The sequence below is a fragment of the Anopheles moucheti genome, chromosome 2, assembly GCF_943734755.1.
Source record: "Anopheles moucheti chromosome 2, idAnoMoucSN_F20_07, whole genome shotgun sequence".
NCBI lineage: Eukaryota > Metazoa > Arthropoda > Insecta > Diptera > Culicidae > Anopheles > Anopheles moucheti.
Genome location: NC_069140.1, coordinates 84,648,931 through 84,669,976, shown reverse-complemented (window position 1 = coordinate 84,669,976; position 21,046 = coordinate 84,648,931). Strand labels below are relative to the sequence as shown.

Genomic DNA, 21,046 nt, shown 5'->3' with positions numbered 1-21,046 from the left:
GTAACATATAACTAGTACATTATTTAGTTTTATTTTAACATATTGCGTTAAATTGTACGCTATATTACAAGCAGAGTTCAATAAGTTACAGAGTACGCTTGAACATTTTACCTTTTCTCAGATGACCCCGAAAATAATGATTATTTTAGACCTCTCACTATCATATGGCCAGTTTTAGAACTCTTATATTTATTCATCCAATATGATCATTCTACAAGCATTAGGGCCAGGCCTTTCTTAATGAAGTAACAAAAAAATGAATATTTTACTGCAGTTGCTGCGAAATTAAGCATTTGTTTTGTCTGCACTTTCGCGCAATACCAATTGCAATGGATCACGGTCACTTTCGGACACGTGAATCGCCACACGGTTATTGAGACGGTCGTTCAAAATGCCTTTGAAAACGGTCAGATAACCACGCTCCGAGTTGCTATGTCCGAGCAGCACCACACACGTACCATTGCTTGTCGCTTCCAGTATCTCATGGTGTGACATTTCACCAGTAATGTACATATCGGCCGCAACACCCTTCAGCACACTCGCACCCGAACCGGCACAAACGGCATACGTACGTATCATCCGGTTTTCATCCGGGCGTGATCCGCCAACCATGGCACAGTTCATTTGCGTGTGTTTGGTAATGAGTTGAACGGCATCGGATTCGGACAAGGGTTTACCGCTAACTTTACACACCCTTCCAGAGCCGTAAGCCATATTCAGTGGGTTTTCGTGGATCGGGCGGCAAAGATGTGGCTCGTGTGGGAGCGACGCTGCCAACCAATCGTTTACGCCATTGTTCACACTATCCCAGCTTGTATGGGGCGAGTAGATGGCAATGTCGTGGCGGATGCAATCGATAATGATACGTTCTTTCCACGATGCTTGGGTCAGCCGTTTGAGCGGTGCGAATATTGGCGGATGGTAGGAAATGATCATTTGGGCATTCTTTTCCCGAGCCTCCAAAACTACCGCCTCCGTCAGATCATTGGTCAGAAGGATGTTGGTAATAGGGCTTAAATGGTAAAGTTTCGATTAGGCTAAGAATTGCCCGCAATTCTCCATTTATTCGCATTTACCTTGTAGTATTTCGTGGTTCTACTAGCAAACCAACATTGTCCCACTTTTCCGCAAGATTTTCTGGTGCAAACTCGCGCAATTGTGTGACTATTTCCTGAAGCGTTGCCATCGTACGTGCTTTGAGATGCCGTTGACCACTACTTTTAACAATGTTTCTTACTAGAAAGACCAGCGAACAAGTTTTAAATAACATTCAAACCCTTTTTCGCTATAAAATGCCGCAGGTTGTATTTTTACGCGTCCAAGAACACCGGCTTGAACGTGTGGTAATGTTTTTATTTTTCGCTCGCTCTCTATTGACATCTGTCATCATGCAGGATGTTTTTACGCAAAAGGTTGATACATAAACACAGTTCTCATCCGTTTCGGTTATGTTTGTTTGAATCAGAAATTCAAAGTTTAACCGTCAACTCTACGACCGGATACCCGGGTATGATTTTCGTTTTCAAACTTAAATAACTTTTTATTGAAATATGATAGCTACCTGATTTTTTTTACTGTATCTTTAGGAAATTTAGTTCTCTTTCAGAAAATATCCAATATGTGGCATTTGGATAACTGGAAACATTATTTTTTCACAAATTTCTTTTTATACCCCTCATCTCTACGACCGGCATACCCGGGTATCCCATACATTTTGTATGGGGAAAGCAAAGTTTTCGTCTTTAAACTTAAATAATTTTTTTTGTATTGGAAATTTAAATTTCAAATTAGAAACACAAAAGCGGGCATTAGTATTCTATACAATCATGAAAAAACCAGAATTTAAATGTTTATTTAGAAATTTTTAATGGTGTTTTTGTGTATGAAGACCCAACTTTTTGACATGTAGCATTCAATAGCTTACTGTGATATATGAACTTTGCCTAGTAAAATTCTGTAATAAATCAATTTGTCAGCATATAATATTAACAAAAAAGTATATAATTTGTATATATATATTGTATATAATACATACAATAGCATATATATTGTATATAAAACAATACAAAGGATCAGGCGTTCAAAGCAAGAAAACCGTATGTGCTCAACATTCAACAAACATGCCCAAATGTAACAGTTGTTGAACTCTAAATTCCATGCATAATATCTAATAAATATCATATAAGTACAATAAACATTCACAATCTTCAACATACACAAATTATATGCTTGAAATATGCATTTTTGTTAATATTATATGCCGACAAATTGATTTATTACAAAATTTTACTGGGCAAAGTTCATATATCACAGTAAGTTATTGAATGCTACATGTCAAAAAGTTGGGTTTTCATACACAAAAACACCATTAAAAAATTCTAAATGAATTTTAAAATTCTGTTTTTTTACGATTGTATAGAATACTAATGCCCGCTTTTGTGTTCCAAATTTGAAATTTTAATTTCCAATACAAAAAAAGTTATTTAAGTTTCAAGACGAAAAATTTTGGTTCCCCATACAAAATGTATGGGATACCCGGGTATGCCGGTCGTAGAGATTAAGGTGTAGATTTGGTTATTGACACAACGGTTAATCTACGCATTAATGGTCAAAGTAGACAGAATGTTTAAAATCTAATTTTTCTTTATCTGCTTCGCTGGATTGTTACGCTTCTGAGGTGTCCACTTGAGGAATGTGGGATCTACCATCAACTTCGGTTTCTTAAACTGTGGCATCTGCAGGTGCTCCTGGATCAGCTTCACTGTTACGCAGATCACGTGCTGACCCTTCCAGTACTTCACCATATTCATCGACTGTAGCGTGTAGATGATGTCCTCCGGCGTAATGCCGGACAGTTCGCTCAGCTCTTTAATCGTCGTCGTCCGGTAGTCCTTTATAAGCTTGAGCAGCGTGTACGCCCAATAGCTTCGATAGCTTAGCTTCCCAAGATCGGACAGCGGTTTTTCCGGGCTGCCAATAATGCCTTCCCGGCGCGAAAGTTCATAGCTAAACGCTATCAGCAGCTTACCGTAGCCCTTGCGCTGGTAGGGTGGAAGTATGAGAATGCATGCAACATTGTTACCTTCGGGTGATTCCTTTTCCTTGGAAAAATACCCAACAATATGCTGCCCTTCGCGATCTATTTCGCACAGCACGTAGAAGTAGAACGGTTCCACATCGTAGTACAGCGTTTTGTGATCGAGAAATAGTTTCGCCATGAGGCAAAGCGTTTGGCAGTAGAACCGATGGTCCCTACCGTCTATTTCAAAGATGGACAATGTCCCCTTTCGGTAGATCTCATTGCCGGGGGGTTGCCGTTTGGTACAGACGGCTTTATGTTCCTTGAGTGTTTTGGCCAGTCGCATATAACGCAAACAGTACTCGCAAACGTACATTGTGCCAACTTTGCCATACTCTTCCGGGTACGGCGAAAAATACCACGTATCGATTTCGTACTTCCCAATGCGCAACTTGTCGATGTACTTCACTTTCGTGATCGCCTCGTGTTCCTTCTCCAGGGCAGCGGTTGTTGGATCCATATCGGCGTACGTTTTCTGCACGTGGTTTATCTCATCGTGGCGTCGCTTTTGGTTGCGCGTTATCTTACGATCCGTGTCGGTCCCGTCAAGGCTTGACCCGATATTGTCATTTCCACTCACTAGCAACGCGCCGGCTTCCTTCGATCCCGGTTTTAGCCCCGTAAAGCGATCCTTTGCGTTGGCCGTACTCGATCCTAAAGGGCTTTTCCTAGCAGATGCCCCATCGCCAGCCGCGTTTGGTGGAATAGACACACTGGTGGCACGGTCACCGGCACCCGTTGGACTGCCACCCGGCATGCTGTCGTTCGATATTCGATCCCGTGTCACCCATTGATCCAGCCGCCGGTTGAGGCCTTCGTAATGTATGTAATACTCCAACTGTTTGGGATCTGAAGGGTTTTGGCGCGATTGAATCAATTGCGCTAAATGCCATGTGCCGTCTTGCCGTTGCACCATGTACTCCTCGCCAATCACTAGCTCATCTTTACCACCCTGCAAAACAAAAACAAATCGCATTACAAAACTATACTATTGCGTCAGAATTCTCGTCTACACCGGTCTCCTACCTCTCCACCGCTCGCATCTGGTGAACCGGCCGCACTTGAGCTAACACCATCCGAACCGACGATCTGCGTATCGGAAGAAGCTTTTTCTTTCGTTTGTTTGGAACCGGGACCAGTGCTGCCGTCACCGTGTGCGTGTGCACTGCCGCCGCCGCCGCTAACCACAGCCGACGCCGTGTTCGTTTTGTTTTCTTTCTCGCTGTCCGCATTTGCTCGCAACGACTTTTGCGAAACCATTTTCGCAAAGTAACTGTACGGAATGGGGTTTCCACTGCACCGCTTAGGTGAAAAATCGATAAAATGACGTGTAATTTTCCACGAAAATGCAACACAAATCTTCGCGACTCCACCGCTTGCTTGGGTACGCAAATGTCAAACCTCGGGCAGTGCTGCCAGCTGTGTTTGTTTGTGTTTGGCGTGCTGCTAGAAAAAAAACTGCTCGAACTGTGCCCGAATTAAAGTTCTAGAAGGAGTCGCAGACCGGTGGTCGATCAAAAATTCTGTTGATTGTTAATTCAAATTTTTAAATTAAGCTTTTTTAAGTATCCCATCTCTTGAGACTTTTTTATTAACTTTAGAACCTTAATTATACGGTTTTGTTTCGGCAAGATACCATAATGAATTTATTCATGATTTATTTAATGGTTTTACTGTTAGCATAATTGATCCCTGTATTAATATTTTTCGCCACGAGCAGTTGTTAACTGTAGCTTTATTCCACGAACTCTGCTCAAGATTCAAGATTCTCATCCAACATTCTTTACCATAGATTTAGATAGCTATACAAACGCCTCAAATGTAATTCTCAAGCTGTGATATCGAATAAGTTGATCGATTTTTATAGTAGCATTTTCTTCTTTTAACTCTATTCGTACTACAAAAGCAAGATAACTAATCTCAACTGCAAGCCTTGTTGTAGAACAAGCTCCCATTCACAATCGAACAAGCTGTGTTATCAACTACCGACGGTATCATGTAATGTTAAACGATAAAACAATCAACTTCTTCGTAACAGTGCTTTCCCATTAACTGATTTGCCCATCCAGAAGCTATAAAATGGATGCAACTTCTCACTGTTGGTCTATTCTCCCGTAATCGGGTGTCGGTAACCTTGTCCAGTAAAATGAAAATCGTTGTGCGCTCGGGAGTGATCCTGCTGCTGGCGATCGCGTTCGCTGGCTGCCCGGTGGAAGGTCAGCACGATCCACACTTCGTCCACGGCCACAGCACCATTGTGCATCTGTTCGAGTGGAAATGGAACGACATTGCGGACGAGTGTGAGCGTTTCCTCGGGCCGAAGGGTTACGGTGGTGTGCAGCTTTCACCCGTCAACGAGAATATCATTGTTCGATTGGACGACGGTTCCCGACCGTGGTGGGAACGCTACCAGCCCATTTCGTTCAAGCTGGACACTCGCTCCGGCACGGAGGCACAGTTTGCCGAGATGTCCCGTCGCTGTAATGCGGCCGGCGTACGTCTCTACGTGGACGTCGTCATCAACCACATGGGTGCGACGCAACCCGTTGAGCCAGCTGTTGGAACGGGCGGCTCCACGGCCATTCCTTCCGACCGCCAATTCCCGGCAGTACCGTTCGGGTGGCCCGACTTCAATGCGCCGTGTGACATCAACGATTGGGGCAATCCGGTCGAGATCCGGAACTGTGAGCTTGTTGGACTGCACGATCTCAACCAGGCCGTGCCGTGGGTACGCGATCGTGCCGTCGACTTCCTGAACCATCTGATCGAGCTCGGCGTTGCCGGGTTCCGGGTGGATGCCGCCAAACACATGTGGCCTGCAGATCTGGAGGTGATCTTCGGGCGGCTCAACAATCTTAACACCGCGTACGGCTTTGCGCCCGGATCGAGAGCGTTCCTTGCGCAGGAAGTTATCGATATGGGTAGCCATGAGGCGGTCCGCAAGTACGAGTACACGCACCTCGGCACGGTCACTGAGTTCATGTTTTCGCACTACCTTGGGCGGGCATTCAGTGGCGGCGATGCTCTCCGTTGGTTGTACAACTTTGGTGATGCGTGGGGTCTGCTTTCGTCGCGCGATGCCTTCGTGTTCGTGGACAATCACGACAACCAGCGGGGCCATGACGGTATCCTCACGCACAAGGAACCCAAACCGTACAAAATGGCGACCGCATTTGCGGCGGCCTATCCGTACGGTCAGCTGCGCATTATGAGTTCGTTCGCGTTTACCAGCTTCGATCAGGGCCCGCCGGCCGATGCGCTGGGTAATCTGCTGTCGCCCATCATTAACCCGGACACGACCTGCGGTGGGGGTTGGGTGTGTGAGCACCGATGGCGCCAGATTTACAGCATGATTCACTTCCGCAACCTTGCATGGGGTACGCCAATGCAGCACTGGTGGGACAATGGTAACAACCAGATCGCCTTTGCCCGCGGGACCGTTGGCTTTGTAGCGTTTAATCTGGAACCGTACGACATGAATGTGATTCTGCAGACGGGGCTGCCGGCTGGTATCTACTGTGATGTTATTTCTGGTTCACGCGTTGGTGAAACATGTACCGGGCTGCAGGTTATTGTAGAACCGAACGGCTATGCATCGATTTCTATCCAAGCGAATGCCGAGGACGGTGTGATTGCCATCCACAGTGAGGTAAGTGTACGGGGAATGTATTCACATTGATGCTATCCATCAAATATTGTACTAAAACACTTCCCTTTATGACCGTAGTCCCGACTCTAATGTGATGGTCTAGACTCGACTGGACGGTTGTACGGCGAACGTTAATTTGGAACTTCCCACGATAGCTCCTCGTACGCATCACAGTTATACTGGAACCAACGATCCGCACAGAGCTTCGAGCAAAACAATACACTTACAACGAAGTTGTGTGCGTATTCCTTGCTGCTGAAAGTAAATCGAAATATAAAAAAAACATAACTACTTTGATAACAAACATCAAGCCTACGTCCCCCCAACGATGCTGATAAGATAGTGAGGTACAGATGACACTTATCGAAACAAAAGTCCTTTACGATAAGAGAATTTACAGTATCGGTCAAACCCCGTCATGAAAAACCAGATAAGAAACCCTGAGTAATTTCATGAATTCATCTCATATTCCAATTCAGAAGGCTTATTGGTGTTTAATCGAAATTATCGACAGTTGAAGTAAGGTTTTGTTAGCCTCGTTGTCAGCCAATCTCTAATCTCGGCCTCGGAGGCGTATGTGCGTACTGAAACTATATAAGCTCTATATGGTGTCAGCTTTGCTCGTCGCGACGCGTGTTTTCAGTAGAAGAGTATCCTCAGACTGTAGAAGATCGTATCTCATCAACAATGATGTTGTCGGTGCTGACTTCTAAACCAAAAGAGAAATTTAGGACGACTTCGAAAGTGCGATCACCTATCTGTACGATCTTCTGGTATGCATCCGCTATGTAGGAGAGCCGTAAACCAATTATGTCTACGCCATCAGCGTATGTCAGGATCTGAATTGACTTAACAAAAACATGGTACCCGAAGTTTCCACCTCCGAGTCGCGGATGGTTGTAGAGTAGACAAGCTAGCACATCTCCTTGGCACAGACTGGTGGCAAAGGGCCCTCAGATTTTTCCATCCACCCGTTTGAGTTGAGCAGTCTGAAAACTTCAAGGTATGCACAAAGGCGTCAGTTCCATTTTGAAATCAACTAGAATTATGAACTAACTAATGAACCATAAAGTTCTAAATATGTGCCTTCCGATACGATGTCACTCAAAAACAGTGTAGTTCGTCCTTGGTCCACTTGGAATTATGATGTATTATGATGGAATACGCTAATGTCTTAAAGATCTGATTCAGATCAATTGATCTCTGTCCATCCCGACGATCAGATCAAGGGATCCACCTCCAAACAATTGATAAGAATTATCATATTGGTGATTATTGTTAGTAAAGTTAGGTTATGAATTCCCTACCTGACGTTGATCTTTGTGCTTAATGAATCTATTGAAAAGACACATTTGTATGAACCATGAGTGAGGAGTCATGAATCTTTTTAATAGAGATTCAGATTCATTCATTCAGTTAAAAGATTCATTCAGATGCATGAATCTTGATCGGATTCATCCCACGTTCATCCATAATTCTGATGGAGACGCATGGTACCCTTCAAATGCAAGGAAACAAAATCAACAAACCCACCTCTTAACGAGCGCTAAAACAGCCGTGGTGAATATCTCCCTTCCACACGGGACACTGCTGCAGCTGGCCACCGGTCCATTGATCAATCGGTCCATACAGTACCGCGGCATGTCCAACGCGGCCAGACCATCCCACCGAAACCGGCCACAACACGTTCGCAATGCCGTCTCGAACAGAAAGTCGGGTAAAATCCCGGCAGCACTATGGCGGTTGCACAGATGCACCAGCGCGGATGGAAGATTCAGCAGATACGGCACCGCGTGGCAGCGGATCTGCCGGTAGCAGGGTGGGTTTCTGATACGCTTCACCTTCTGCTCCATTGATTCGTAATCCGGTTGGGCGAACCGTTCCAACGCAAGCGGACAATGGGTGAGGCTTTGCTGGTGGCTAAACAGCAGCACGAAGCACAGCGTGGTGGTGTTGATCGTGTATGGCAGCTGGAACAAGTTACACCGTTCTGCCGACACGTAACTTAGCACGGGAAGGGTAAACAGTCGGGTTGGTATGGACCACAGCCTGGGATTATCGTCCACCTGTAGATCTTCCAGCGCGATACACTGTGCCAGCTGGACAGGTATGGTCGTGAGACGGTTTTTGCGAACTTCCAGCACCTCCAGCTTCTGGAGCTGGCCAAGTTCTACAATGAAAACACAACATTACCATGGTGGTACAGTGGCAGAAAACACAGACAAACACAAACCCAACGGCAGTTGCTCGATGTAATTTCCATTCAGCAACAGCTTGCTCAATCGCTGCAAACGTCCAACGGTGGGTGGCAATCCGTGCAGCGCATTGTCGGACAGATCGAGCGTTTCCAAACACACCATACGATCGATCTGGTCCGGTAGCGAACTAATCATGTTGCCGGCGAGACACAAAAACCGCAAATGGCTCATCCGCACGAAGAACCAATCCGGCAGACGGTGGATCAAATTTTCCTTCAGATAAATCTCCTCGATGTTGTGCCGTTCCGGACCGCACAGCTCCTCCGGTATCGAACGGAAGTTGCGATAGCTCAGATGCATCACGCTTTTGAAACCACCTTCCATTCGCGCGGTACGATCGAACACACAACCGAAATGTGGAAAATGATCCTCCGACGTGCGTGTTCACGGTATGCTATTGTCGCAACAACTGGCCCCTCATAATATCGATCACTTAACTTAGCACATGCGCAAGATTACAGTAAAGAAAAAGTATGCTTATGAATCACATGAAACAAACGAAAAACATCTCCCACTAAGCGAAGAACGGTGCGGTCATTTGTTTGCTGTTCAATGGTTGCTGCGGTGTTGTGCAAAGCAGCACCTCTACATCTACATTCTGCGTGCGCGACCGGGATCGGTACACGTGGAGGTGGAGCCGCTCGTCTAATGGTCAGGAGTTATTTTTATCACACACGAATTAACCCACACCGATCGTCCTTTATATCTCAGCTGGTGATGTTTACTTTGCCGCGCTATACACGGTGGACGGTATTGAGTTTTTCGTGACCTTCTCGCTGCATCTGAACGATCTACCTCGCCTCGCTCGCAGGAAAACTCTCTTTGCTCCATCGCGCAACGATAACCTTTTGCAGCCGATGACGAAACAGGCATGCATTATAGGTCAAGGATAGGTTCGTGATTAATGAGGTTAGCAATTTTAACGGCATCTTGCGCCAGTTTTGTTTTGCCGAGTTATCACGTTCTGCTAGGTGAAAGTACGAGTGCAAAAGTTCAGCGGTCATTGACTGCACTGTCGTGTTGGAAATATGTGTAAGCTGCAAGACCTCACGCTTACGACACTGGAAGTCGCACGAAAATGGGGTTGAATAAATCATTAGTTTTGCATAAACTTGAGCGCAACTCATTCGTTTTTTGTGAGAAGAACTGAAGAACTGAAGGCAGTTAAACTCGTGAAACAGAAAGTTCTCTATTAGCACTAGTCACTGGAGAGTCAATTTCCAAGTCACAAGATCCCGGCAGAGAGATCCTGGCAAAACGAAAGGCACTTGTAGCAGAAGAATGAACTTCGAGCTAGCTGAGCAGTATATAGGAGGAAACATTCTGAAGGTACCGAAGACCTGAAGCGTACGATGTTTGGGGGGATGTGATGACTCTATATGAGTTTTAGAAGTCGAGTGACAGTATAGAACTAGGAAAGCCTCTGAGTATAGCCTGCCATAGGAGGATATTGTCCATACTCGCATAGATAAGACGAGTACGATGTGATGTACCCAGTGATGAGGAAACCACCAAATTCATGTCCTCGCATGCGATTCAGCACGAGACGTAGTAAAGCGACCACATCACAGCGATGATTTGAAACATGATTCTTCACGGCGATAAGCAACTAACTCCTGAGTCAATCAATTCGAATTATAATTACATCAAAGGGGCTCGGATGACTGCTGTCATCATGGTTAGGTCACAAGAACTCGCAGCCAACACTAACAGGTTTAAGTTTTTGTCTCATTTTATTAATTCTTTTGTGGCATTTTTTGGTTTGTTCATTTTTTTTTAAGTTATTGCAACCTGCAGCTACCACCGCAGCGTTTTAAATTGCTTACCAGCGCAGTTATGCAACTATTGTACCTTTCATTATTAATAAGTATATCTCTAGTAAGAATTACGTTCAACAATGTTGCATTAAACAATGCGTTAATCGAGTTGTAAGCGAGACGGGGCGGGGAGTTCATTCTTCTAGAAAACAAAACAAACAAACAAACAAAACACCTCCTAGTGAATGCAAGAAAACATCGAAAGAAACCAATCATTACTTCGCAACGCTGCAACGAGTAAAAACCATGCCCTTTTACGGCAATGCGTGCGTCCTTAATTATCGAATAGAGTTTGTGGCAGAAAGAAGCACTGCTCGGTTTGTTCGCATTTTTGTCTGTGTGTATTAACAATTCAGCAGCTCTCTATCGTTAACAAACGGTACGATTAAAGTACGAGTGCCATAGTATACTAATTTATGAATAATATTAACGTTGCGCTGTATCGCGATTAGAAATTTTATATCCGTTCTATGCGAAAAGACAACGTGCGACAACGGTGTGATGAAGTGGTCGCGCAGTTCATTCTAGAACATGTCTTTTCCAGCATCTGATTCTGATACCGTCTCTTTAACAACCTAATTGTGTGTGATTATGCAAATCTTATCAACTCCTTACGAAATATCTCAGCATGAAGGAAAAGGCAATGAGCGGCGTGTCTGTTTTTTGTGTCTTGTGCATGTGAGTTTCGAGTGGGTTGGCTGCACAGATTATGATGTAGAATATTTATAAATGAAGATGAAGCTCGGTAGCATTATGCGAATCCCTACATGATTATGCAGCGTTTCGAACTATTACCACCATCGCTGTGGTGTGTTGCACGTCGTTTGCTGTCGTCACACTGCGGCATTGCTGCATCCGTTAGCGATCCATTTTGTGCGCCATCTAGCGGATTCTTTTGCACTACACCGACGTCCTGTTGCACAGAGTTGAGGGGTGAACCTGGATTTGAGCTGTTAGCGTCATCTGATTGTGTGCGATCAATTCTTCCCTGGCCGTCGCTCATATAGTCACTATCCGTGTCATCATCTTCCTCGAGATCGTACTCCTGGTCTTCTCCCTCAGATTCAGACGAGAATGGTCCGCGCAGCCGATCGCGACGATCTCGACGTTGCAGTTGGTGGAATCGCTCCAAACGCTGGATCAGCAGCGGATTGTTCGGCAGTATAAACACCTCCTCGGGTTCGTGTACTTCCAGCTTTCTCATAAGCCATGTGCCCACCACCTGGGACAAAGCAGACTGGCTGGACGCTACATCCGGCAAATCTATGGCTGGTTGGCTTTCGATTGAGCTCACCATGGACGTGGTTTCCGGTGAGGCAACTCCACCACACGGTGCAGGGCTTTGCAGACCCGAGTCAAGGCTTTCGGTATAACCCGCACCGGACATACTGTCCCGCTTCGTACGCGTATCGTCACCTTCTGATGCGAAGCTATCATCCGCAGCACCATCCACGTGATCTTCCGACTCGCCTTCTTCGAGCGCTGGCAATGTGGGACTAACGGAGCTGATTGTAAGCTGCTTAGCGGCGCTGGCAAACACAGTCGTGTCCACGGCCAGTTGTACATTCATTATCTGCTGCTTTTCGATTACAGGCGACAGAGTTTCATTTGTTTCGTTTTGAACGGGAACATTATGCTCTTTTAAGCAAAGATTAATCATTGAAGCATCAAGCTCAGTTGTATCCAGCGTGCTCTGCACTGACTCCTGATTAGCTTCTTTTGATAGCTCTGCAATCTGTACTGCCTGTTTGGTATCATTTTTCATCACCCCATTGCCAACGACTGCTTGTTCCGCAATTTCAGCTTTCTCTTCTGTCTCGACGGCCACCGACATCAATTGTTGGTGATGTTTTTCAGTCTCAGTCTCATTAACAGTAGTTTTCACATCCAACGCCGAGGCAGGGGCCAACAACGGTACTATTTCTTGAGCAACCATCTCCTCAATCTCATACTGAGTAACCTCTTCCGTAGGCGAGACTTCTGAAGAGGTACCATTGCTTGAGTTATCACAATTAATGTCCATTTCCACGATATCTGGCTGCTCCTCATCGACACGCCAGTGCCCATCCGTTGTTCCATTCTTATTGGACTCTTTGACAGCCTGCGTATCTTCATTTTGAGCTTTCTGAGCGGTTGTATCAACTCGTCCCGCTTTATCACTGCTTTTGCCCCTACGATGTCCCGTCGCTGAAGAAGTAAATTCCGGTTCGATCAACTGAAAACCTTCCAGCGGTTGCTTATTGAAATTCCCCATTGACCTTCGGAGTTGTTGTCTTTTGTGCTTGTGTGTCTTTTTCTTACTTTTAGTTGGTTGCTCCTTTTTGCAACCACTTCCCTCCGTGGCAACGTCCGCGACGAGCAATGCCTGACTTGCTATAGCAGACGCATTATCCTGCGATGCCTCCGATTGCATTCCATCTCCAACAGTTAATTTATCTTTCGTTCGTTCTTCGGCAGAAGATTCCTTCTCCGCTGGGTTGGCAGTGACCGTTTCCTGTTCCGGAACCGACGCTACACGCTTCTTTCGCCCGTTACGATCGACGGTCGTCCAGAATAGTTCGCTGTCATGTGACGACTCTTGGGAAGTGGTCGTTTTTGGACGCGTGAGATCAATATTCTGGGCAGCAAAGGCAAGCGTTGATTCGATCAGGTCCTTTTTGCGGTTCGCTTTATTTAGCGGCGGTTTTCCGTTGACCGACACTGGCGAAACGTTTGCTGCATCGTCGGTAGCATGGGCAACAGGCCCGGTAGCGAGTTTTTGGGACGATGGCTTTGGAAGTTTTGGTGCTGCTGGATGTCGTGGTTTCGTCACGGCGCGAGTGTTACCCTTGGTGCAGTTATTCGTTTTGTCAACTGATGCACACACATCGTTCGGCTTAACGGCACTTGCATGTGGAACGACCGTGGGTACGGAAGGTAAAAATTCTTGCACTTCGGCATTCAATTGATACGGCTGACGACATACATCACTAGAAGGAACATGGTTTGCTGGCACGCAATCGGTAGCATCACTACCGGTAGTGTTGGGTTCCACCTAAAAGAAGTACAAAAAGCCAACGTTACAAAATATATTTCTTGAAGATTTCTTGTGATTTATACATACCGCCATCTCGGATGGTGTAATTCCGACGTCATAAGAGTTCCCATTTACTGAAGGCATCTGTAAATTAAGTGTAAAAAAAGAAACATTGTAAGTCTCTAGTAGGATATTGATGGCAGCATACATACCTCCTCAAACGTACGGAAACGCTTTTTACGCTTCTTGAAGCTTGGCTGATGTCCGTAGACTTCTTCATTTGCCATTGCGTACTCGGAACCGTTGTATGATGGTAAACCTAAATCGTTGGAAGACAAATTACTGACAGTTTTCTTTTTCACACTTGTGTGGTAGTCTCACTCACCAGCATCATCATACAGTCGGTACTGGTCCATCAGCAAGTTTGAATAGCAGAGTGAGCTATAAAACTGTGCCATATCATACCCATTGGTGTACTGGAAATATCCGTTCTCGGAGAAATCTTGCACTTCCTGCACGCAGGCGGAAGCCGATCCATTTGCCGCATCGCAAACCGTGCTAGTGTCTTCCGATTCTTCCCCAGCTAGCGGTGTCGGTGTGGACTGCTCCGGAACCACTTCGCACAGGGGTACCTGTTCCATCGTGGAAAGGGCATCGTTCGTGAAATATTGACCATCACCACCGGTGGTTCCGTTTTCGTTAAACGCTCCAGAACAGGAAACAACAGCAACATCTCCATACCCGGGCATCGATTCGGAATCTATGACGGGTGTCGAATGGTTCGGTGTGGTTCTATCCAGTTCGGTCGATTCATTCGTGTTAGCTTCGTCATTTGTGTCGTCGGTTGCGTACAGCATCGAATCCGCCGTTTGGTCCCCTGTGTTTGTGGTCGCTAACGGTGACTGTTGTTGGCAGCCGTTGTAGTTCGGTGGATAGATGTACGTTTGGCCACCGTTGAAGTACGAAAAGCCATTGTTATCCACAGCAAAACCTGTCGAAAAGCATAAAGCAATGGCGTCAGTCGCACCGAGCGCGGATATTGTTGCACTGTGAACTACGGATATTACCATTCATCACCAGTACACCATTCTCGGTGAAGTAGCCGCACGGAATACATGGGATGGAATAGTCGTACAGTTGGCTACCATCTGCCGCATACGAACCACCATACTCGGATGTGATGGATTCCGTCGTGGAAATGCTATTACTGCCACCACCGTTTCCTCCATCGCTACCTTCGCTAGTGGTGCCGGCAATTGAGCTGGAACCGGTGTTGGAAGTACTAGCTGTCGCGACGGAAGGCTTCGGACGGGATAGGTAACCCTTCTTGAACAGTACATCCTGTCGCGGCGTTGTTATTCGCGTATACTCGTCTAAACGGGAAGACATTAGACACATATTAGGGGCGTGAATTAAAAGGAAAAGTAAAAAAAAAAAATGACAATACAAAAATGTTACCGTCATTAATCGTAGTTCCTCCAGTCTCTGCCCCATCTCCGGAGGTCGTTCGGTTCGTGCTGGTTGTAGTTTGTTGTCGCCGTGTGTAGCTATCAAAGTAAGACCGTTTTCCTCCGCCGTAGTATCCGCCGCCATTTCCATAGTAACCATTGCGAGTATAATTGTTACGACCATTACTAGAGCCACCGGTGGATCCACCACTCCAACCGGTTCGAGCATTGTATGGCGGTGGCCGACGTCTGTGGTAGCCGTTCACAGATCGCCGCTCCTGACCCGTGGCACAGTCGCTTCCGGTACTGGTATCGGTGCGATTACCACTGTGATCCTGTGTGCGTTCATTGCCGCCATGCTCTTCTGTAACTTCGGTTCCAGCTGTCACATCTTTGCCAGCCTTTGAAGCTAAACTAGCTCCGTTGTACATTTTGCTTCGGTGTCCTGGAAAAAAAAAACACTTAGAATCAGTGTCACCAGAATATACGATAAAATCCTCAAGAAATTCCTCTTTAGTACTATCGCCATTACCGCCATGAGCAGACAAATTGGTACAATTTTGGCAACGCAAAACCACGTAAAATGTACGCTATTTTTAACGGCGTTATGCCGTCGTTCGGTACAAAACAACAAAAAAAACACACACAAACAAAATGCCCCACCAAAGGTGGCAATGTTACCCGGTTTGTTCGGTTCGATCGGGCCGAACAGTGTTCGAAAGTATCGGATGGCGTGTATACCCCCGTACTGATGTGTCACGCGCTACGCTATTTTGTCCCCGCAGTCCTTGCGTCACCAAAAATAGTGTATAATGGTCGGCGCGTACCCAATTCTTCTGCCGTTCTATTCACACACACACCACACCCGCTTGACAGCTTCAACCCGAGAGACACGGTGGTACGGTGCGCGACTACAAAACACTCTTCACACCGTGTGCGCCACTGCCTTCGAAAGTGCAATTCACTGCTGCTTGGCATCGGTATACTGATGCTGTTTTTACTGATGTGGAAGAAACCAGGCTACTCTGAACCAGCGCCCATAGTTGGTGGCGTTACTATTGACGACGCATCATGTGACAGATCGGATGAAGGATAGCGCAGTACACGGTGTCAGTTTGGTTTGGCAAAAAAAAACCCGTTGGGAGAGGGGGACCATTAGCTAGGTACGGTAGTGACTTTTTGGTTACTTTTGCGATGGTTGCGATACTTAAGAAACACCGCGGTGTAAACATATTTTTAAAGTACAGTACGCGGTGCGACGCTGTTTGTCGTTGGGGTTTTGCGTTCGCCAATTTTTGTGTTTTTACATAATGCTAATGCGCGTGTGCATAAAGCAAAAGAAATTACGCTAATTCGGAGGTTTTGTACGAGCATTTAGGTGTGCTTTTATTAATATCGATGCAATTCGTCCAGATTTTGAAGGACGTTCCAGAATTCCTGATTCTTATTGTATAGAGATCAAAAACTCACATCGGCCGAGTACACCCGGGATAAGGTGACCTTTCACTGTTTGAAGAAGGGAATGTCTTCAAACGAATGTGAATTGTATTCTAGATTAAGTTACATTTAGTTCTAAACAACACATTCTGGCCGTTCTTCTTGAGAAGAAACCTCACATCAGATCACACCATATAATGCAAATTAGACAACGATTACCCGTCGAAGTCGTCTAAAGTTCGTCAATAACTCCCAAATTTGGAGGTTCTTTGTGAGGTTATAGGTTGCCTTATATATGTCCGCCATTAACATCGACTAATATCAACCAGATATTGAAGGATGTTCCAGAATTCCTGATTCTTATTTAAATTGAAAAAATGAAATTGAAAAACGACTACACATCGTCCTCGGTCGTCTAAAAACCGTCAAAAACATTCAAAATTTGTAGTTTTTTGTGAAGTTTTAAGTGTACTTTTATTTGTCCGCCCTTGACATCGATTAATATCTACTAGACCTTGAAAGAATCTTCAATATCTAGTGAAGTTTCTGGAAGTTTCAAGAAAAGTTTAAGATATCCTGATTCTTGATATTTACCTTGAAAAAGAATTCATACTACACATCATTAAGTGAAGATTAGAGAGAAAGAGAACGAAACCCGGTTGAGGTTGTCGTAAACGCTAAAATTCTCATTCATAAATGCCTAAAATTACACTTCTGCCCAAATGGACGAAACTAAACCATATATACAGTACAAACATGCCTATATGCAATTTGTCATGTAGAGTTCAGCGGTCCCCATTGGCTACCGTTCAAAAAACCCTTCCAATCGATTGCAAAAATACCGGCAGAAAAGCGCCACCGGATTTGTTTAAAGTGGCCATGTGCATGTGTGTGTGTATGGTTGTCCTACGGTACGGAAATAGTGGTGAAAACCGTGGCAGAAAAATATGCCTAAACGAGGGGCGACATGAAGAAGAAAAAAAACCCCATACGCTAGACAACTTCACAATCACGGGACACCTGACCCACATCACAAACGGCCACTTATGTAAGAGCGATGGAACGGAACGGAATGCGATGTAATTAGTAGGCAAAATGGGACACCGAAACCCGCTTCAATATCTTGGGCTGGCTGTCTATGAATCCTTAACTCATAGTTTGTCCAATTTTAATTGCAGGAGATACGGAAAAACAACCTCCCCGTGAAGAAAAGAACAAACAACGTACTGCTGATGTAACAATTTGGTAACGTGGGGCAATTCCTTGCCGGTGCAACCCGGTGTGGCGCTGTTCCAAAAATGGACAAAAAGTGGGTCCGGCATTTATTTAATCAACGCCTTGATTTGCCTACCGACGCTAGAGAGGGTAGTGCTGCAGTTATCTCTCGCCTGGGAAGTCAGTTATTCAGGTGAGTTATGTTTTTTTTTCGGTTTTCACTTCTGATAAGCATAACGCATGCTGATATGCACAATCCACCGGTCGTCTTGCCTAATTCATGGAACGGGAAGGAGTTTCTTTGGACAACAAGAAGATGACGCCTGGTCTGAGGAAGTAGCCGACCGTGATGGATCAGTGACACGACACACACACATTGCGAGAGTCACCGCGCACCGCATGGGAAGTGAAATCCGAAGCAAAAGCCCATCTGTTCCGTTCCTCCACACCCATTGCCGGTAGCCATATCTTATCATCGATAGTCGGTCTACCACCGAACAGCTAACCATTGTTGGCGCTCCCGAACGGCGTCTTCACCTGCAGGTGCGATTTCAAACCACAAACTGTCGGCCGTTTTGTTGAAAGTACCACGGTCAACTATTGCTGCTTCTGCTCTGATTAGAAAGTGTATCATAATAAGCTCGGTGCACATACAAACGGACCCAGATATTGAGGATCATCTGGGCGCACTAACCGTTCAGACGTTGACTGACTGAGCTGACGGCTACCATGCAGCATTTTAAAATGCTGCAGATAATTAACTGCACAAACAAACCGCGGCGCTTACCCTGGCCTGTACGTAGCACTAGTGAGCAGAGCGAAAAGCGGAAGATTCCAGCCGAACGGAAGGTTAACTTTTGCTGTTTGTTTGTTCATCTCGCGGTGGGTCGTTGCGTTTATGGGTTCTTCTTTTATCAGCGGTTCGTAAATCACCGGCAACACGCCTTCCTTACACTATTTTCATTTATTCTTTCAAAAGAAGTTCCCTGCTGCTTTAGCTTTTCCCAATAATTGTTTCAAGAATTAGAATCTTGCGTTTCTTTATTTAAACGTAAATTCTAAGTGTCAAGACTGGTTTAAGACTCATGAAGCCTTCTCTCTTTGCGTCATTTCACACTATTAGTAAACTCTTGATGATATGTGATAACGCATACCGATTAACGATTTCTTCTATTGGGTTTAATAGCAGTTCTCTTCAGCCAATTCACATTTTTCTATGCGCTCCCAATGTATTGCATACTTTACGGCGTTTTAGGTCCAGGACAGCTTTTAACCCTATTGGGGGAAGACCTTTATTATATCCTTTACCAATGATCTCCTATAGGCAGTACTTCCCGTAATGCGTAGCGAAATATTCTCAAACTTAAACATACGAAGAATCCAGTATAAGACTCCTGAAGGCGATTTCCCGCCGAGAATTTGAAGCAACCCTGACTTGCTGACTTTCAGCATTGCTGACTTTCTGCCAGACAGCAATTACTTGCTGTTCTCTTTAGTCTACTCATATTTTTCTATAGTCTCCCAATGTATTGCATACTTTACGGCGTTTTACACCCAGGGCTGCTTTGAACCCTTTTGGGGGAAGACCTTTATTATATCTTTTACAAATGATCCTCCTTTTTTCAACTTAATCATACGAAGAATTTGGTATAACACTCCTGAAGGAGCTTTCCCGCCCAGGATTTGAAGCAACCCTGAGTCATTTCATACAATTGGCCAACTGTTGGCGATATGCGATAACGCAAACTGATTAATGACTTCATCTTTTGGATGGATTTACTGTTCCCTTTAGCCAACTCATATATTTCAATACCTCCAGTGCAGTTTTAGATTCAAGGCTGCTTTGATCCTTACAGGGGAAAGACCTTTCTATATCTATTACCAATTATACCAGTGTTGCCAGTACTTCCCAGTAAAGTGTAGCGCAATATTCTCAACACTTGCCCCCAAGTTACGTCAACTATTAAGAGCCACTGACTTCTCACTAGGTGTCTCCTGTCTGCTGTCACGCAATTGTCGACACCATGTGATGTGCATGCGGCCGGCTAAGACAAACCAACAGCAAATAAAAAAACAACGCAGACCGTAGCAACGCGTTATTTCTGGAAGCCGGCATAACATTCCTACGCACCGCGACAGGCCCAGACGATGGTTTCTGAACGACCATCTTCAGAACATGCGGTCTTCCCTCAGGGTTTTTTTTTTGGAATGCTCCCATATCTCCCATACTCACCATCTCCATAGTGTTGCTGCTGGCTGTGGGTCGTCTGTTCGCTATCCGAGCCGGTCGCATTGGAGGTCTTGGTGTTTGCGTTGGCCAGCGACAAGGACACCCATTTGGTCTTCCTTTTTGCTCCCTTCGCCATCGAGAGATAGCCGGGATCGCCCCGATGAAGGTGTTATCGGGGTGGTTCTTTCGTTTCGTTTGTTCGCGCACAAGCCGCCACCACCACCGTTGCCGTCTTCCTTTGGGTTTTGGGATGTGATCTTCCCGCCCCGGGCTCTGATAGTTTCGTGCTATCTCGAACGATACGTGCCGATGCTAGGATTGCGATCGGGACGAATCATTCAAGCTGTCGAATGATGGGGATGAGGGAGGTTTCTTGGTTCCCCGAGGGATTCTTGGTTCGTGAGGCACTATTTCCTTGACGCCACGCGGTTTTGACTTAATTGGGTGGGTTGCTGTTGCGGTTTTCGATGGGATTCCAACTGCTAAAACTACTTCTATCTGGTTAACTTACACAAACACATACACGCGCACACGCGAACTAGTTGTAACTCTGCGAAATGAAGATACGAGAACACACACAAGCGTACGTGCCCGGATAATCAGCATTGGCATCAAGAGTTGCCGCAAGTAGATTAGTTATTCAAACACTGGTAAAGAATTTTCGGTAACACACGCATCCTTCCCTCCGGCTGCGGATCGTTCTTGTTGGAAATACGCGATCGGATCACGCTGCTTAGATAATCACAGCATCAGCATCTCACGCGAGACTGTCCGCGCACCTAGCACAAACAGCATCCAACAACCGGTTAGTCGCAACTAAATCCTTGGCCGATTCGCATCCACCAGATCGGCATTGAAGGTTTTCGTCACTTTCGTTGCGCCCTTGCAGCTACACCC

At 45.5% G+C, this 21,046-nt stretch overlaps 5 protein-coding genes across 5 annotated transcripts; 1 reads left to right on the top strand and 4 right to left on the bottom strand.

Annotated features, from left to right (window-relative positions):
* Positions 1-168: 168 nt before the first annotated feature.
* On the bottom strand, positions 169-1,321 carry LOC128297886 (NIF3-like protein 1). The gene is made up of 2 exons (XM_053033600.1): positions 1,077-1,321; positions 169-1,012 (listed from the first exon to the last, which is right to left on the bottom strand). The coding sequence occupies exons 1-2, from the start codon at positions 1,268-1,270 to the stop codon at positions 286-288; spliced, it is 921 nt and encodes a 306-aa protein (XP_052889560.1). The 5' UTR covers positions 1,271-1,321; the 3' UTR covers positions 169-285.
* A 1,278-nt stretch (positions 1,322-2,599) lies between these two features.
* Positions 2,600-4,450, bottom strand: LOC128308970 (histone acetyltransferase KAT8-like). The gene is made up of 2 exons (XM_053045537.1): positions 4,106-4,450; positions 2,600-4,031 (listed from the first exon to the last, which is right to left on the bottom strand). The coding sequence occupies exons 1-2, from the start codon at positions 4,337-4,339 to the stop codon at positions 2,634-2,636; spliced, it is 1,632 nt and encodes a 543-aa protein (XP_052901497.1). The 5' UTR covers positions 4,340-4,450; the 3' UTR covers positions 2,600-2,633.
* A 753-nt stretch (positions 4,451-5,203) lies between these two features.
* Positions 5,204-7,067, top strand: LOC128299899 (alpha-amylase A-like). Its single transcript, XM_053036040.1, has 2 exons — positions 5,204-6,728; positions 6,807-7,067. Exons 1-2 carry the CDS (start codon positions 5,226-5,228, stop codon positions 6,816-6,818), a joined length of 1,515 nt encoding a protein of 504 aa, XP_052892000.1. The 5' UTR covers positions 5,204-5,225; the 3' UTR covers positions 6,819-7,067.
* On the bottom strand, positions 6,860-9,310 carry LOC128299900 (leucine-rich repeat-containing protein 1-like). The gene is made up of 3 exons (XM_053036041.1): positions 8,962-9,310; positions 8,262-8,898; positions 6,860-6,980 (listed from the first exon to the last, which is right to left on the bottom strand). Exons 1-3 carry the CDS (start codon positions 9,308-9,310, stop codon positions 6,860-6,862), a joined length of 1,107 nt encoding a protein of 368 aa, XP_052892001.1.
* Positions 9,311-10,713: 1,403 nt separating this feature from the next.
* On the bottom strand, positions 10,714-20,650 carry LOC128297825 (uncharacterized). Its single transcript, XM_053033525.1, has 7 exons — positions 20,153-20,650; positions 15,278-15,712; positions 14,887-15,192; positions 14,205-14,810; positions 14,032-14,138; positions 13,907-13,963; positions 10,714-13,837 (listed from the first exon to the last, which is right to left on the bottom strand). The coding sequence occupies exons 1-7, from the start codon at positions 20,283-20,285 to the stop codon at positions 11,567-11,569; spliced, it is 3,915 nt and encodes a 1,304-aa protein (XP_052889485.1). The 5' UTR covers positions 20,286-20,650; the 3' UTR covers positions 10,714-11,566.
* Between the last annotated feature and the right edge of the window lie 396 nt (positions 20,651-21,046).